The sequence below is a fragment of the Desmodus rotundus genome, chromosome 7, assembly GCF_022682495.2.
Source record: "Desmodus rotundus isolate HL8 chromosome 7, HLdesRot8A.1, whole genome shotgun sequence".
Lineage (NCBI taxonomy): Eukaryota > Metazoa > Chordata > Mammalia > Chiroptera > Phyllostomidae > Desmodus > Desmodus rotundus.
Window position 1 is genome coordinate 33,097,483 of NC_071393.1, and position 19,619 is coordinate 33,117,101.

The 19,619-nt window shown below is 41.1% G+C and overlaps 1 protein-coding gene across 1 annotated transcript in view; it reads right to left on the minus strand.

Annotated features, from left to right (window-relative positions):
* The window catches only part of LOC112301902 (tubulin-specific chaperone cofactor E-like protein), a 199,192-nt gene that overhangs the window by 43,933 nt on the left and 135,640 nt on the right, over positions 1-19,619 (minus strand). The window contains exon 18 of the mRNA XM_045192705.3: positions 14,538-15,099. Within this exon, the coding sequence (XP_045048640.1) occupies positions 14,538-15,099 (562 nt within the window). The remainder of the gene's footprint in view (positions 1-14,537; positions 15,100-19,619) is intronic.

The following is a 19,619-nucleotide window of genomic DNA, read 5'->3' on the forward strand; positions in this document are numbered from 1 at the left end:
TTTTGTTTTGTTTCCCCAGATGGAAAAACGTCCTCAAAAGGAAATGTTTTGCTGATGTGCAAGTGGTAAAACAAAAAATGGTAGAAGCACTAAAAGGCATAAAAATTGATGAGTTCAAAAATTTTTGAACAGTGCTAAAAAACATCTCAATTGGACATCAAGTGGAGAATACTTTGAAGGTGACTGAAGTTTAAACATGTAAGAATAAATACACAATTTTAAAAATTCCAGTATTTTGGGGCCCCCCTCATATTCTAATTTCTCTTTAGTGTTTGGTCTTATTTCTTGTCTTCTACTAGTTGGTCTTTCTGTTCATGTTCCAGTATTAACTATTATTGAAGCTCTACAATACAATTATTATTGTATGGTAATAAACTTCATTACTGAATGAAGCTTATTTTTCATTACTGAAGATTTACAGTAGTTTAATGTCTTAGAAGATATGCTGCCAATTTAAAGGTGTCCATTATTGTTTTGAGTATGTTGGTCTTATTTCCCCAACTAGACAATAAACTTCATATTTTATATTTTTGATTCTTCCATGGGAACCAAGAGTGCTAAGAACATGGCATGAGATTCATAAACATTTGATTTTTTAAGACAAACTTTATAATATTAATACTGAGTTTCTCAACCCAAATGAAGTAATGAAAGCTGTGAGTGATGACAGCTCTACACCTGGATTTCTACCACAGTCACCAATGTGTCCTTTTCCATGGCAGGGGGACTGACTGACTTAGCTTTGCCCAGGTGGGCAGGATGCACGGATTCCCTGAAGAGCAATGGAGTATGATAGAACGAACTAGAGCTCTGGAGTCAGACTGACCTGGTTTAAGGCCTGGCTCTGCCACTAATTATCAGTGCCACCTTGGGCAGGTAACTTACCCTGTCTAAACCTCTTTTCCTCATCTGTAAAAATTGGTATTATAATATCTCCCTCATCAAGTAGTTGTTAAGATAAACAACTTCCTAGTAAAGTTCCTAGTACAGCGCCTGGTGCTTCAACAATAGCTTCTGCTTTAATAGTAGCAGCTATTGTAGTAATGGTCATAGGAATTTTTTTAGTTATTCAATTAAAGCTTATTGGATGTGCAGAGAACTATACAAGAAAACCTCTGATTACCTCAGACTTTGGACCCAGGACTCAGAAGTAGCAAAAGCTGCTTCTGAAAAAAGGAAAAGTGATATTGATACTCAGCCTTGACTGACCACTAACCAGGTATCAGGAACTGGTGGCATTGTTTATGAAACATCATCATTTCAATTCTCACAACGGCTGGCCGACACCTCCCAGACCTGACTGTACAGAGCTGCATACCTGCCACAGCACCAGGGGTTTCCCCAGCTCCCCAGGGCCTTTTGGCCTGGCCAGGGTCAGAGAGGCAGCATCGCACTATGGGGAGGGGGGACACTGTCTCTGGAGCCACTTTTTCCTTGGGAAAATTACTTAGTATCTCTGAGTTTTCAGTTTCTCCTTTAGGAAATGTAACTATTAATAGTACACTTTAAGGGGTTACTGTGAGCAGTGAGGATGTATATAGCACTTAGAGTAGCGCCGGGCACATAGCCAGAGCAGAGAGACTGTTATGCACTTGTTATTTTCTTCATTTACTGTACTTTCACTATCTAGTACTTTGAGTCCCCTACCTTAAGGAACTGAAAGAATGATAGACTCAGCTGAATGAATTTTAAGGAGAGGTTAGTAATTAAGACGATTTACCTTCCCTTCCCCCTCTAAGACTATTTGTTCAACTTGGGTTAAGAACTTTTCCAGTGCATTTACAAATGAGGTAGTTGAGTAATAAATTATGTCATTTATAGGAACTGCTAATATCATTGAAATATTACAGAATACCAGCATTCCACCTTGTTAATAATGAATTATAAGTTTAATGGGCAATTCTGGTCTAACCCCTTTTTTCCTCTAAGCTCCATTTCTCATATCTCAACCTGTGAATGTTGGATTGGATTAACTCTCAGTACAAGGAAGGGAAGGAAGGGATATTAATCGCACCTTTACTTCTCAGTAGTTAAAGTCATATCAAATATGGTTACCGACAACTATAGTCAATACAGACTTTGTTCATCTATCGCTCAGATTGAATGGCTGAGTTGGGACTCAGTCTCCTACTGATTTTCTCCGCTTCTGAACTTCAAAGTGGAAAACTAAGCTGCATTCAAATGTGTCCATCCCCATCCTCACCCACTTACCATCTTTAAATGTTTTTTTTTTTCTTATTTTATCTGTCTTTTTGCCAGTCACTGCCAACATCTTCTCAAGTGCTCACTTTTGGATCTTTTCCCCTGACCTAAAATGCCAAGGTAGAGGAACGTCTAGACCTCTTGTGATGAGTACTGGGAAATAAGTGGAGGAGGCAGGGGTGGGGTCCAAGGCTGAGGAGGAGGCAGGACAGACTCTGCTCTGAATGCCTTGGATCCAGCTCTCCATTACTATGTAGAGAGTAGGCAACTGGTATCTGAACAAAACCTCAAGGGAGGGGAGAGAAGAGGGTTGCTGGTAAAAGGGCAGAAGAACAAGAAAATGGTCTTCATATCCTTTATGAAAAGCCACCATTTCTAAAACTATTTCCTCATCTTGCCCTATTTTTAGCCCTCTGGGTCCAAGCTCTGTTGGGGTAGGGAAACCTTCATCTTCAGAGGTAATGTTATAGAGGTTTGCTAACTCAATTCCTTTTCCTTCCCATGAGTGGCAAAAATTGAGACTCATATTTAAGAGGGGAATTCCTGGCCTTAACCCCTCTACAAACAATTCTTCCCTATGATATCTCTGCTCACTGCATCTAGAAGCAATGGTTTGAGCATATACTATGCCCCACTGCCCACCAGAGCCATCCTAGAGAGTAGTTCAGCCACCATATCATGGCTGCAGGAAAAGAGAAGACTCCTGTAGTAGGTCTCAAGAGGAAGCAGGGAGTGTCTTTCTTAAAACTCTTTCCCCATTATGCACCATTTCAAGGCCCTTGGGTTCACAACTTGGTTTTATGATTTGCAGAAAGGCAAGCTCTCTGACCAGACTGTACTGACCCTGATGAATCCAGGGTGGCTCTGGGGATTTACACAGACCTTAGTAGGCATATTTATTTTACTGAAGTCATCAGAGGCCAATTAGTCTGGATGGTTACTCCTACTGGCATCATTATTCCAACCACTCACTCAGGAACTGAGTCTGGATGAAAGGTATTAGCATCTTTTCTCTCCCTCTCCCCACTTCCTCTCTCAAGCTACATAACTCCAATTATGTGGAATGTAAATTAACTGTGAGCACTAAACTACAACACTGTTTCTGATTCTTCATCCAAATCCTCTTTTTCCAAAATACGAAGGAAGTTTATTCTCTAGGACCCCTGCTGAGCACTTATTTAGAGCTGGATCCATTCAGCATCAATGTGTAGCCTTTTCAAACAGTTGGGTCTAAAAAGAAATTTGCTGTAGCTAATGAGATTGAGATGGGAAAATACACTAAGTCAGATCAGCCAAAGACCAATAGTGGTTTCTCCTTCCAGGTTTTTCCTATTGTGATGTTCTAAATGTAAGCAAATTATTTCAGTACATAGTACATCAGTATAGAGTATGAGTTGAGAGCATAAGCTTTGGGGTTAGAAGGTCAAATTCAGACTTTGCCACTGAGATCATATAACTTTAGGCAAGTTAAAAAAACTCCTCTGAGTTTCAGGTTATCCTCAACTAACTGGCTTATTGAAGAGAATAAATGAGATAATGTTGATGAAAAACTTAGCACTGGGATTGGCTCAGAGCAAGCCATTAGCATAAAAAGAATACCACTTGCATGGGTAGAATGTGTTGCTGTGCTTTCAACTACCTAATTTTATCCTCCTGATGTTTTTGTAGCATTAAGGGTATAGACAACATCATTATCCCAGCATTATCAGGGGGGAAACTAAGAACCAGGGAAGAAAAGGGAAATGCTCCAAGGTTACACTAATCCTTAAGGACAAAGCAAGGCAAGAATCCAGGGGCTCTAATTCTGTTTCTAACTCTTAACACCCTGCTATGTTTCAGAAGCACAAAGTCTGATACATGATATATCTGAATCAAATACAATAACACACTTAGATAAAGCCTATAAATACCAGTAGAATGAGGTTATAGAATTAACTAACTAACCTACTAACTAACTCTTCCCCTATTAGGGCTTCTTATTTTTATTTAAATTTAATCTTTATTATATTTTTTCCATTCTCCTATTAGGCCTTTTTTAGAATTTTAATGTGCACTTGCTGAGTCCATATGTCATGTACAGTGTTCTGTTTTTCTTACACAAATGATTGGGTCAAGATAGTAGCATAGGTAAATGCTGTGTTGCCTCCTCTCACAACCACATCAAAATTACAACTGAACTACAGACAACCATCACTGAGAACTGCCTGACGTCCTATAATTAAGGATTTACAGAAGAATCCACATCAAGGCTGGTAGGAGGGGTGGAGATATGGAACAGCCTTGTCCCACAGCTGCATGTGGCAGATAAGAATCAGGAAGGATATCTCAGCTGGGTAGGTGCCCCCGAGGAGCAAGGAGTCCAGTCCCATATGAGGATCCCCAGCCTGAGGAAAAAGAAGTTCCAATGCTGGAAAAAGAAGTTCCCAATAGTTCTGACTGTGAAAACCAGAAGGGATCATGGCTGAGTGAGAGGGAGGATTCCTAGAGTCCCAGGCATTCCTCTTGAAGAGCACAGACATAGACTTATTTGCTGGTGGACTCTCTCATTCTGAGCTCCAGCACTGGGGAAGCAGCTTGAAAGGAGCCAGGGACATGGGGGAGAAGCTTAATTGTCTGGTTTCAGGGCAAGGGCTGGAGGAGTAGTTTTCTCCCAGACAGAAGTGCTGGAAGAAGCCACTGTTCTTTTGCTGAGCCCTTCCCCACCAAGCTGCACACACAGGTGAACACCATATCTGAGTCTCCATCATCCTGGCAAAAACCATTTGCCCCACTGTAGTGATTCTCTGAGACTGTGCCCCACCCAACTTGCAAGCCTACCCAAGCTGCTTCTAGTGGCTTTTCCATACAAATGGTCTGTCTTTGCTCATGCTATGGACTTTCCTAAAATCTCTCAAAGTTTCACAAACCCCAAACAAGCAGCATCTGGCCTCAACATACCCCATACCACTTGCTAAACAACCCCAAGCCTGGCACTAGAGGCAACTGGCCTCAGTTTGCAGCGTAGTCTCTCTCAGACACGTCTAAGACCAGCAAAAGTGGCAACCATCTGCAAATCACTTTGTAGCTCATACCAAGTGGCCCCAAGCAAAGCACAGGCAGCAGCTGACATTGGCCTGCATCAAAGCTCATCTCAAGAGGCCCCAGAACCAATACACCTGGTGGCCAGCTTCAGACCATGCCAGAGGACCACCCAAACACCTCCACAAACAATACGCCCACAGGGCATGCACCAGACCATTGCTAAAGTGAATCCTTCTCCATAGGGACAGATCCTGCACAACAACTCCTCTCCTCTATTCATGGACAGTCTTCACAAACAATCATCCTGAGAAATCAGCCAACAACAATCAAAACATCAGTTACAACAGGAGGCCACACACAACCCACACAGGGAATACATCTGGAATACCCAGCTCAGGTGACCAGGGAGGCTGTGCCATTGGGCTCCTCAGGATACCTACCACATAATGCCACCCTGACAAGAGCAGGAGATATAGCAGCTATACCTAATATATAGAAACAAGTACAGGAAGGCTACCAGGATGGGGAGACATAGAGGCATTCCCCAAATGATAGAATAGGACAAAACTCCAGAGAAAGAACTGCACAAAATGGAGACAAGCAAGCTACTAGATGCAGAGTTCAAACAATGGTTATAAGGATGCTCAATAATCTCAGTGAAAACTTCAACAAAGAGATAGGAAACATTAAAATGGAGATAGAAAACATTAAAAAGTACCTGTCATAAATGAAGAGTACAATAACTAAATGAAGAGTACATTAGAGGGAATCAACAATAGATTAGGTGAAAAAGAGAACCAGCAATTTGGAAGATAAGGTAGCAAAAATATCTAATCAGAATAACGAAAAGAAAAACATAAAAAAAGATGAGGATGGGGTGAGACTGAAGATGGTGGTGAGGTAGGTGGGAGCTGAACCCATTTACTCGCATACCCAACTGGGACACCTGGCTGATCTTCTGAAGAACAGAGTGAACAGCCAACAGAATCCCAGCTGATATGAAGTTTGGAAGCCAAAGGTTGCAGAGGACACTTAAAAATGGATAGTAAGGGGATTTTCTAGGTTGATGGGATGGTCCCCAGGCCTTGTGCCAGACACTGTGGCTGCTGTAGGAACATTGGAGGAGAGCTGGGTCAGTGATTGCAACTTGGTGGCTCCCTCCCCTCCCAGAGTGGGGACGTCACAGAGCTGTGCCAGGAGAGACCTGGACGCATAAAGTCGCTGAGGGGATAAGGAGGCAGTAAGAGATATACATCCAGTGGTGTACCCTGCAGGGACAGTAGGTATTTGTGGGTCAGTACCAGAGAAATTAGAGAGCCAGGTAACACCTGGGATGGGAGAAGAGATGGTCTGTGACTGGCCATGATATGGATAGACTCTGAACTAGTCAAGGAGTTGGTCTGTGTGAAAAGCCAGGAGCTTGATAGGAACAGCTGGCCATACCCAAGGGGGCCTCCTTCTGGGAAAAGGACCTCGTGCAGGGTCCTTGGTGCAGCAGTGGCCAGGCCAGCAAAGAGGGAGGAGTCAGGGCATGATTTGCTCCCACTCAGGGTGCCTCATGGATTGATCAAAGGGGAGTGGCGGGGGCTTGGAGAAGTAGCAGCACCTGGAGAGACTTCTTTCAATAGGGGATGGAGCAGCCCTGAAGGGACTTTGAGCCTGCACAGCATCCAGACTAACAAAGGGTGGGGGGCATGATTTGCTCCCATTCAGTGCACCTCACAGACTGGTCAAAGGGTTGCACAATGAAGTGGATTAAATGTGTCAGCCTGGTGTATATGCACAGAGTCCATAGTGCAGACCGAATGGCGCTCTGAGGGTGTGGGCTGGAAACTGGGCACTTGTGATTATTGTAGCCCCGATGGCGCCTCCATCCTCCCTCCCGGAACCACAGGAAAGGAAAAAAACAGAGCCCAGCCCCTCTCTGCCTGCAGCATACAGGCAGGTTTAAAGTCAGCAGGAAGCTTTTTTTTTTCAAGTGTAAGACAGTAAGACCTGGAGCTGTGAGAAAACCAGACAGATTCAGAAAGAAATCAGAAGGTGAACAGCAACAGCTGAGATAAATTTCACTTTGAACAGCATACAAGACAAGGTGAGAGTTGTGAATACCAGATTACCTGCTGGAGGAGAGAACCCACCAACAAAGGAGCCACCAACAGGTAAAGCCCAAGTATAATAACAGAGCCTGCACAAACAGAAGAAAGGTCAACTCTAGAGCATCCAGTCAAGGAGATCAAAGAAACCTTACCACTGAGTCCCATAGAACTCCTACCACAGAAGTTCACCCTACGGAGACAGCTGGCAAAGCAGAGCATCCAGAATTGCAGAAACAAACAAAAAAAGTCACCTAAAATGGGGACACAAAGAAAGTACCCACAATCAAAAAGAATGGAAGGCTCCCCATTAAAACAGCTAAATGAAATGGAAGCAAGCAAACTATCAGATATAGAATTCAAAAAATGGTTATAAAGATGCTCAAGGAACTCACTAATGACTACAAGGCACTGAGCAGGAACTACAACAGTATGTAAAAAGAAGTAGAAACTATAAACAAGAACCAGGAAGAAGTGAAGAATATCTGAAATAAAAAATATACTAGAAGGAATTACAAGCAGGCTGGATGAAACAGAGGATTGAATTAGTGAGCCAGAAGACAAGGTAGAAAGAAATACCCAGGTAGAGTGGCTACACAAGACTAAAAAAATATGAAGACAGCTTGGGGGAACCCCAAGACAACATGAAATGCAATAACATTTGGTCATAGGAATACCGGAAGGAGAAGAAAAGAAGCAAGGGATAGAAACACTTGCTTGGAAAATTAATGACAGAAAACTTCCCAAACCTGGAGAGGGAAAAACTACTCAAGTTCAGGAAGCACAGAGGGACCCAATCGAGAGGAACACAAACAGGCCTACTCCAAGACACATCATAATTAAAATGCCAAGTATTCAAGACAAAGACAGGATCTTAAAAGCAGCAAGGAAGAAATAAAAAGTAACATACAAGGGAGATCCAAAAGGCTAGCAGTTGATTTCTCAACCAAAACTCTACAAGCCAGAGGGAATAGCAAGAAATATTCCAAGTAATGAACAGCCAAGGTCTTCAACCAAGATTATTCTACCCAGTAAGGCTCTCAATTAAAATGAAGGTGAAATAAGGAGTTTCCTAAACAAAAGAAGGCTGAAAGAATACACCTCCACCAAACCAGCACTGCAAGATATTCTAAAGGGACTGCTTTAAGAAGAGGAAGAAAAAGAGCTCCAGCTCTTATGGCTCAGTGGATCGAGTGCCTTGCCTGTGAACCAAAGGGCCACCAGTTTGATTCCCAGTTAGGGCATATTCCTGGGTTGAGAACCAGGAGCCCAGTAGGGAGTGTGTAAGAGGCAATCACACTTTGGTGTTTCTCTCCCTCTTTTTCTCCTTCCCTTCCCCTCTCTCTAAAAATAAATAAATATTAAAAAATGGAAGAGGAAGAAAAACAGCAAGAGAGAGAGGAGCACAGGTATAAAGGGGGAGAGGGGAAATAAATAAATACCTCTCAATAATAACCTTAAATGTTAATGGTTAAGTGCCCTAATAAAAAGTCATAGGGTAGCTGAATAGATAAGAAAGCATGACCTACACATATGCTGCTACAAAAGACCCACCTCAGAAAAAAAGACCTATATAGATTGAAAGTGAAGGGTTGTAAAAAAATATTCCAACAAATGGATAGGAAAAAAACAGCTGGAGTAGCAATACTCATACCAGACAAAATAGACTTCAAAACAAAGGCCATAAAATGAGAAATAGAAGGACACTTCATAATACTCAAGAATCCATCAAGAAGACATAAACATTATGAACATATATGTACACAACATAGGAGCATCCAAACATATAAGGAATATCTTGGAGGACTTCAAGAAAGATATAGACAGAAACACTATTACAGTAGGGGATTTTAACATCCCACTGTCAAAAATGGATAGATCTTTCAAAACATAATACCAACAAAGGTTCTGCAGCATTGAACAACACCCTACATCAAGAACCTTTCATCCCAAACAAGCAAAATACACATTCTTTTCAAATGCACATGAAATATTTTCAAAGATAGACCACATGATAGGACACCAAACAAGCCTCAACAAATTCAAGAAAATTGAAATCATATCAAGCACTTTTTTGGGGAATGCAAGAGCCTGAAACTAGAAACCAACCTCAAGGGAAAAACTCAAAAATATTCAAATTCATGCTGATTGATAGCATGCTATTAAACAATGAATGGGTTAAAAATGAAATCAAGTAAGAAATGAAAAAGTTTCTGGAAACAAATGAAAATGAACACACAAAAGTCCAAAATCTATGGGACACAGTGAAGGCAGTACTGAGAAGGAATTTCATAGTGATACAGTCCTACCTAAAGAAGATAGAAACATTTCAAATAAACAACCCACACCTACATCTACAATAACTGGATGAACAACAACAAGGCCCAGAGAGAATAGAAGGAAGGAAATAACCAAGAGCAGAGCAGAATTAAATGACATACAGACTAAAGGAACAATTCAAAAGGCCAATAAATCCAGGAGCTGGTTCTTTGAAAAGATAAACAAAATTGACAAGCCTTTAAGCATACTCACTCGGAAAAAAAGAGGACCCAAATAAATAAAATCAGAAATGAAAGAGGAGAGATTACAACTGATACCACAGAAATACAAAGAATTTTAAGATATTACTATGAACAACTATATGTCAAGAAATTTGAAAACCTGGGTGAAATGGACAAATTTCTAAAAAATATATAATTTTCCAAAACTGAATGAAGAAAAAGCAGAAAGCCTGAACAGACCAATAACAGCTGGTGAAATCTAAGCAGTAATCAAAAAATTCCCAGCACACAAAAGCCCTGGACTGGATGGTTTCACAGGAAAATTTTACAAAGCATTTAAGGAAGAGCTAATCCCTATCCTCCTCAGACTATTCCAAAAATTTCAAGAAGTGGGAAGACTTCCAAAGACTTTTTATGAAGCCAGCATCATCCTAATCCCCAAAGTGGGTAAAAACACAACAAAGAAAGAATACTACAGGCCAATATCACTGATGAACATAGACATTAAAATCCTCAGTGAAATATTGGCAAACCACATCCAGCAATACATTATAAAGATCATACACTATGATCAAGTGGGATTCATCCCAGGGATGCAAGAATAGTAGAATATTTGCAAATCAATAAATGTAGTACATCACATAAACAAAAGGAAAGACAAAAATCATATGATCATATCAATAGATGTGGAAAAAGCATTTGATAAGATACAACATCCATTTATGATAAAAACACTCAGCAAAGTGGGAGTAGAGGGAGCATTCCTCAACATAATAAAGGCCATATATGAGAGACCTACAGCCAACATCATAGTCAATGGGCAAAAACTTAGAGCTTTCCCACTAAGATCAGGAACTAGATCAGGATTTCCGCTTTCACCACTTCTATTCAACCACTTCTATTGGAAGCCCTAGCCACAACGATAACAGGAGAAAAAGAAATAAAAAGCATCCAAATTGGAAAAAAGGAAGTAAAACTGTCACTCTTTGCAGATGACATGATAGTGCACATAGAAAACCCTATAGACTCCACCAAAAAACTACTCATCCTAATAAGTGAGTTTGGCAAAGCAGCAGGATACAAAGTCAATATTCAGAAATCAAAGGCATTTTTGTACACCACCAACAAAATGTTACAAACAGAAATCAGGGGGAAAAAATCCCATTTGCTATAGCAACAAGAAAAATAAAGTACCTAGGAATAAACCTAACCAAGGAGTTAAAAGACTTGTACTCAGAAAACTACAGAACAATGAAGAAAGAAATTAAGGAAGACACAAACAAATGGAAGCATTTACCATGTTCATGGATAGGAAGAATTAACATAATCAAAATGTCCATACTACTCAAAGCAATTTATAGATTCAACACAATCCCTATTAAAATACCAATGACATATTTCACAGATATAGAACAAACATTTCAAAAATTTATATGGATGGAACCATAAACAACTCCAAATAGACTCAGCAATTTTGAGAATGAACAAAGTAGGAAGGATCACAATACCTGACCTCAAACTATATTACAATTCCACAGTAATCAAAACAGTTTGGTACTGGCATAAGAACAGACACATAGATCAATGGAGCAGAATAGAGGGCCAGAAGTAAACCCAAGTCTCTATGGTCAATTAATATTTGACAAAGGGGACAGAAACATGAAATGAAGTAAAAATAGCCTGTTCGACAAATGGTGTTGGGAGATCTGGGCAGCTACATGCAAAAAACTCGATCACCAACTTACACCATACACAAAAATAAATTCAAGATGCATAAAAGACTTAAATATAAGTCACAACGCCATAAAAGTCTTAGAGGAGAACATGGGGAGGAAAATCTCAGAAATCCCATGGAGCAATATTTTCACTGATATGTTCCCTAGAGCGAAAGACATAAAGGAAAGAATAAACAGATGGGACTTCATCAAAATAAAAATCTTCTGCACAGCTAAAGAAAACATCAGCAAAATAAAAAGGGAACCAACCGAATGGAAAAATGTATTTGCCAATGATACCTCGGACAAGGGTTTGATCTCCAAAATATATAAAGAACTCACATGACTCCATTCCAGGAAGACAAACCACCCAATTAAAAAATGAGAAAAGGATCTGAACAGACACTTCCCCAAGGACATACAGAGGGTCCAGAGACTTATGAAAGGATTCTCAGCATCACTAGCCATTAAAGAGATGCATATTAAAACCACAATGAGATACCACTTCACACAGGTCAGAATAGCCATCATACACAAATCATAAACAAGCACTGGCGAGGCTGTGGAAAAAGAGAACCCTAGTACACTGTTAGTGGGAATGCAGACTGATGCAGCCACTGTGGATAACAGTATGGAATTTCCTCAGAAAACTAAAAATGGAACTGCCTTTTGACCTAGCAATTCCTCTGCTGGGATTATACCCTAGGAATCCTGAAACACTAATTCAAAAGAATCTATGCGCCCCAAAGTTCATAGCAACACAATTTACAAAGCCAAGTGTTGGCTTTGTAAACTTAAGTACCCATCAGTAAATGAGTAGATCAAAAAACTGTGGTACATTAACACAATGGAATACTATGCAGCAGAAAGAAAGAAGGAGCTCCTACCCTTTGCAACAGTATGAATGGATCTGGAGAACATTTTGCTAAGTGAAATAAGCCAGACATTGAAAGATAAATACCACATGATCTCACCTATAAGTGGAACCTAATCAACAAAACAAACAAGCAGGCAAAATAGAAGCAGAGACATTGAAATTAAGAACAAACTGACAGTAACCAGAGGGGAGGAGTGAGGGGAGTAATTGGGGGGAAAAGGGAAAGGATCATCATGGAACGTATGTAAAGGACCCATAGACAAAGACAAAGCAGGGCTAGGATCAAGGGTGGGAGGTTGGGATGGGTGGGATGGAGGGAGTGGTTAAGGGAAAACAGAGACAACTGTACTTGTACAACAATAAAAATATAGAAAAAAGATGAGGATGGTTTAAGGGGCCTCTTGTACAGCATGACATGTACCCACATTCACATCATGGGGTTGCCAGAAAGAGAAGAGAAAGAGTAAGAAATTATAAACATATTTGAAGAAATAATGATGAAAATCTTTCCTAATCTGGTGAACAAAATATACACAGAAGCCTAGGAAGCACAGAGGGTCCCAAACAAGATGGACCCAAAGAGGCCACACCAAGACACATCACAATTAAAATGCCAAAGGGCAAATACGAAGAGAGAACCTTAAAAGCAACAAGAGAAAAGCAGTTACCTACCTGGAGTCCCCTTAAGACTGTCAGCTAATTTCTCAACAGAAATTTTGCAGGCCAGAAGGGCCTTGCATGAAATATTCAAAGTGATGAAAAGCAAGGACCTACAACCAAGTTTACTCTATCCAGTGAAGCTATCATTTAGAATTAAAGGACACATAAAGAGCTTCCCTAACAATGGAAATCTAAAGGAGTTCATCACCACCAAACCAGTATTACAAGAAATGTTAAAGGGACTTCTTTTAAAGAAGAAACAAATATTAAAAATATGAATAATAAAATGGCAATAAATACATACCTATAAACAATTACTTTAAATGTAAAGATTAAATGCTCCAATCAAAAAACATAGGATGGCTGAATGAATAAGAAAGCAAGATCCATACATAAGCTGTCTCACTTCAGATCAGAAGACACACACAGATTGAAATTTAAAAAATGGTAAGAGATATTTCACACAAATGGAAACAAACCAATAAAAAAGCTGGGATGGCAATACTTATACCAGACAAAACAGATTTTAAAAGAAAATCTATAGCAACAGACAAAATATGGACCTAGCAATTTCTTCTGGGTATTTATCCAAAGACATGCAAAATACTAATTGAAAAAGATATATGCATCCATATGTTCATTGCAGCATTATTTACCATAGCCAAGATATGAAAGCAACTTAAGTGTCGATCAATAGATGAGTGGATAAGAAGTAGACATACATACAATAGAATATGACTCTGCCATAAAAAAGAATAAAATCTTGCCATCTGCAACAACATGGATGGACTTAGAGGGTATTATGCTGAGTGAAATAAATCAGAAAGAGGAAGATAAATACTGTATGATTTCACTTATATGTGGAATCTAAAAAACAAAATAAATGGGCAAACAGAAGAGAAACAAATTCATAGAAATAGAGAACATTTTGATGGTTGCCGAATGGGAGGGACTTGTGGGATTAGGTGAAAAATGAGAAGGTATTCAGAAGTACAAATTGGTAGTTACAAAATGGTCATGGGGATGGAAAGTTCAGCATAGGGAATGGAGTCAATAACATTGTGATAACTACTATGATGTCATAGGGGTACTAGGCTTATCAGGGTGATCACTTTGTAAGTTATATAAATGTTTAAGCACTATGTTGTACACCTGAAACTAATATGTCAACTGTAATTGAAAAATAAAAAAATATTTAAAAATTAAAATACAATAAAATTTAAAAAAATAATAGTAAACAATCTTATTTCATCCTCTGAGCAGCATGTGAAATAAGTGGTATTAACTCAATGGTATAGATAAAGAAATGGAGGCTCTGGGAGATTATACACGGTGTTGCAGACAACAAACAATTCCAAAGTGCATGTCCTTATATTGCTCTACTCCATTTTCTTAGACATCTATGAAGATGGGAGCCTGAACTACCCACACCAATCAGGACACAAGGCAAGATAAGGGAAGGACTCACAGCATGCTGTGTAATTCCTCCAGCCAGTCACTGCGATTCCCTGAGTCTGGCAGGTGCTGGCATAGTTCTGCAGCCAGCTGCAGGCAGTCTGCACTGCACCCCCATCAATGCAAGAGTCAAACAGGCAGTTCTTGTAGAAGAAGGTGGGATTGACTTTGCTGTGACACTTGGTGAAGCCAGAGTTCTGGTTGGGGATCAGGCTGCACAGCTGCTGCACCTTTGAGAAACCTTCCACCTTGGCACAGGAAGGGCAGCGGTCCCCACAACCAACCTGGCAGAAAGTGTCCCTCTTCACCCAGCTCTGACCAAACTCATTGATACTGGATGCAAGCAGACCCATAGGCATCTCTAGATCATCGTCCGGGTTGCCGTTATAGCGGCCACATAAGCCGTATGTGCTGTTCTGCATGTTCCGCGGGACTGTGATTGACAGGAAGGTCTTCCAGTCATACACAACCTTCAGGCCAAAATCAGTTTCCACCACTACATGGAAGCCAAAGGAAAAGATATTTATCTTGCCTTGTCCCAATTTCAGGGGTAGATACAGCCGTTCGTTGTTGACCTGCAAGAGAAAGAGGGTTGAAGTAGAGAAATTCCAGCGATCTCCCAGCTCTTCTCCTAATAATTAGTCTTCAGATAGGTAGTCCCGAAGGGTGATTTCAGCAGGTTGAATACAATCTTTGCATTTAGACTTGTTTATGTCAGTCAACTACTACATTAGGATTTGAACAGGTTTAAATAACTATCCTTTGTACACTAATATACCTATTTATTTCAGAGACTTCTGTTTACATAGCATTATTTCCTCCTGGAACTCAAACTGTTTCCTCCTGTGTAACAAGAGGGTAATGAGAATCTAATGAAAGGTTAGACTAAAATACCAAAACCTGGAATTCTTGTGTTTCTATTTCCATCTCTATTGTGGAATTAATTTAGGCAAGCCAAAATTTCTTAATTCCTTTGGGGGATGGAGATTATATATATATATATAATTTTTTTTCCTGAAGAATGACTATATTTGCTGGTCCCTCTGCCTAGAATACCATTCCTCACCCATCAACCTCCTTCTCTTCCTGCAGACCCTGCTCAAATGTCACATCTTCTGTTAAGCAAGATCCTTTGGGCCTGTGGCAGAATTAATTAGTCCTTCATCTGGGCAACCAGAACATGTTATTATACTTCTCTTGTATTCTCCACCTTCAGCCAAGATCAAGCATATATGCACTGCCACTGAAGCAACATCTCAATCTGCCTTATAGTATGGTTGGTTGTCTACATTTCTAGCTCTCCTACAAGATTATGAGCAACATGAGGGCAGGATCCATACTTTACTGATCTTTATGTCCACCTTCCCCTAGTTACCTACCAGGCAGCCAGAACAATGACTTACACAGAGAGGACATTTGACACATGTTTCCTCCCATACACCTTTTCTTTAAAAAAAAAAACAATCTCATTGTTGACACTGTTACAGATGTCCTCCATTTCCCCCCTTTTCCTCTCATATACTTTTAAATGCAGAAATGCAAAACTCCCTTAATGTAGAACTCCAGAACTGTACTCCCCTTGCATTATTTTGATACAGATGAGCCAAATTCTATAACTCTTGCTAGGTGAGTGCATAATGGAAAACAGAGATGGCTTCTCCTAGTGGGAGAATTATGTACTGCTCCTATGAGGTGTTTTGAGATTGCTCTCTGGCCAGAAATACCTTCCCTCCTGAGTGCTTAATCACTCTCCTATATGACACTCCTCCCCCATCCCTGCTGCACTGCTTTAGTTCAAACTGTCAGCAGCTTTCACCTTAACTATTGAATGCTCTTCTAAGTGGCCTCCCTGCTCTGGCATTGCTCCTCTCCTCCATTCACTCACTAATCCACTTCAATATTCCTTAGTGCAATTGAAAGCAGTTAATCCCATACTTAATACCCTCTTGCTTCATGCATCACATGGTTCTCTGGAGCTGGCTTCCACTTCTCAGCCCCAGTTCACTTACCTTTGCTGCTCCAGCAAGATCCAACAATTTGCAGTTCCCCAAGTGCCATTTCTTCTGCAGCAAAAGTGGTGGTGCTTTCTGTGTCCCACCTGTGTCCCTTCCTGTGGACCCCATCTGCAGCCACTGTGACTGTAGGCTGATGAGAACTACAGCTGGCCTTGGCTCCATGGGAGTCACTCAACATGGGAGGGTATGAACCTCCCCCCAACACACATACACTCCAATCACTCCTCCTCACCCTAATGACATTGACTGACCAACACAGGGGACCAACTCTGTGTATAAGTAATGAGCCAGAGCTCCTGGCAGCTCAGGTTGAATTGGTCTCCAGCTTAGATCACATCCTTGCTGAACTCTCTTCCCCTGCGACTTACCTCGCTTTCCAAGATTACCTATCTCAGACTCTGCTCCTAAGCAACCTGACCTAAGCTGGCAATGAGGTATTTCCCCTTGTCCTCCTCTGTATGGGGAGACATTTACCCTTCAAATTTCAACTCAACTATCTCCTCCTTTATGACAATTTTTCCAGGCAAAATTCATTCACTCATCCAGTAGACATCAATTTGTCACTATTGTGTGCGTGGGACTGTACTAAATGCTAGAATAAAGCTCACAGGCATGTGAAGAGATAAGTACATAAACAGATAATAATAACATCCTATGATCAATGTGACAATAGAGATAAATAGATGCATAGGCACTGGACTCAGCCTGGGGACAGAATGAAGGATGCCTGCAGAAAATGATGCCTATACCTGATTCTTAAAAAATGAGCAGGTATTGGACAGTCAAGGACGACTAAAAGCAAAAGCAAGATGATCCTAAGAAAAGGTCAAGAAGACAAGAAAAAAACCTAATGGATGTGAAGAATTGCAGCAGTTTAGTGCTACTGGAGCATAAATTTTGGCCTTGGGAGTGGTGGGAAATGAAGATGGAGACATGGTGAGGGCTTGGATCATAGGGGGCCTTGTATGCAATCTCACAAATGTCAGAAAGGCCCATGAGTTAAAGCCTGATAAAGACCCATCCATTCCACAAAAAAAGAGGAGTCGTAAGTGACCTTAATAAGAGAACTTCAGTAGAATAATGAGGCCAGAGTCAGATTGCAGAAGTTAAAAAGAAAACAGGACATATGGAAGCATACATATGCAAAAGCATTCTCCTTTTGCCAGGAGCTTAGATAGAAAGGGGAGGAGAGATTGGACAGAAGCTAGTGTAGAACTGGGGTCAAGGTTTGTTAGAATGAGCATGGCTATAGGTTAAAGACACAGCAGGGAGAGGAGATGGCAGATGGGCAGGCTGCTTGGAAGGGAGGAGGTGAAGAGGACTGTGAGGATCATCCAGTGACAGGGTGCAGGAGGAAGAAGCAGGAGGAAAGTCATATCTGGTGAGCACACTGTTTCTGTGGGAGGCCCAGGACAGACTGACTCAGGCTGTGTGCAAACACGGTACAGAAATGTGGGAGGTCACTGAGGGTGGCATAGGCCATGGGACTTTCACTGCCTTGAAGACTCACATGAACACACTGAAAGCTTTGCACCCAAAGGCTCCCAATGCTGGCTTGCCTCTCCTGTTTTCCTTTCTATATCTTGCCTACTGGGTGTCAAGTGGGAGGCTACACTTTGGGGAGACAATATAATGGGATTAATGTAGGGGCTTGTAGATTCTGTCATTGTCCAGGAAAACCATGAGAAACAGGCACCCTCTGAAGCCCCATGAATGCCCCCTCTATCCTGCCATCACTGTCCTGACTCTGCATGACAAGAATGAAGAGAACAAGGGAGCAGAGGGAGAGGGGGCAGAGAAAGGCAGGGTCGGTACAGAAGCAGAGCCCTGATGGATGGAAGAGGAAGGCTCAGAGGAGGAAGGAAAGTGGGCATGGGGATGAGTGTAGGAAAATGTATTTCAAATATGTAAATATTGGAAATAAGGCCCCATATTAGATTTTTAGTGGATAACGTTCCTTTCAGTGACTGGCTCTTCTTTACTTCTAGGGCCTGTTTAGCCCTCTGACATTCCTTCACACCCCATACTTTGCTCCACTCCAGGTCTTCATTGGTACTTCCTTTCCCTGGAAAGTCCTTATGTCATTCTTGGCTTTACTAACAAAGGCCTTCAGGGATCAGGTCTGGGTCATCTTTTCCAGAAAGCATCTCCTGAAACACCTGTTGGCTTAGACAACCTGTTTTCCATGCTCCTATGACCCTTCATGTTCGTAGCACTTCACCTGCCATCCACATTCCCTGAGAACATGACTGTCTCCACCACCCCTCACACCCTGAATTATCTGAGGACAAAAGCCATGTTTAATTACTATCATTTTTTACCAGCAGACCTTGGCACAGAAAAGGAATCAATATGAGCTCATTAAATTAATTAGAGCTAGAGTGATACAGAAAACCTCACTCTTCTCTGATGGCTCTAAGTTTGGCAATCAGTGACAAAGTCACTGGCTGTGAGGGTCCTCAAAACCTTCTCTTTGGTGGGGCCACAATGGACTCAGCTGAGAGGACATCTCTTCTGAGCTCCAGCTGTGCACCACTGAGATGTGAGCTGCTTCAGAGCCCCTGGGGTGGCTTACCTTCTGTGGCTCACCCCCATACCCATTTGGTGTATGGATAGCATATTTATTTATAGTTTTTCTTGCTTAGCATATTTTCCCATGTCCTCCACTACTGCTTAATGCAGAGAAAGGTCCAAGTCATAGAGGGACCCTGTGTCCCAAAAAACCCCTTCTATGTCATCTCCATTTCTAGCAGCACAGCAATGACCCAGAGCCCTGCACCATTTTGCTTGGTGCTTCATTGTACACTATTGTTACTGTAGCCATTACTCTTCTCTTAGGGGGAGATGGTAACTAATCATAACATCATGGGAGAAATAAATGGAAATCATTGAACAAGCAGATCTTAGAATGCACGTTAGTAATTCAAAGTAAATGCTGTAGGAGCTACTATAAAGGACACAAGGACAAAATCAAGGGGGAGAGTAGAGGTGGGGGAGGGAGGTGGGACTGGCTGGGGTGGGGTGGAGGGATGGGGAGAAAATGCAGACAATTGTAACTGAATAAAAATAAATTAATTAAT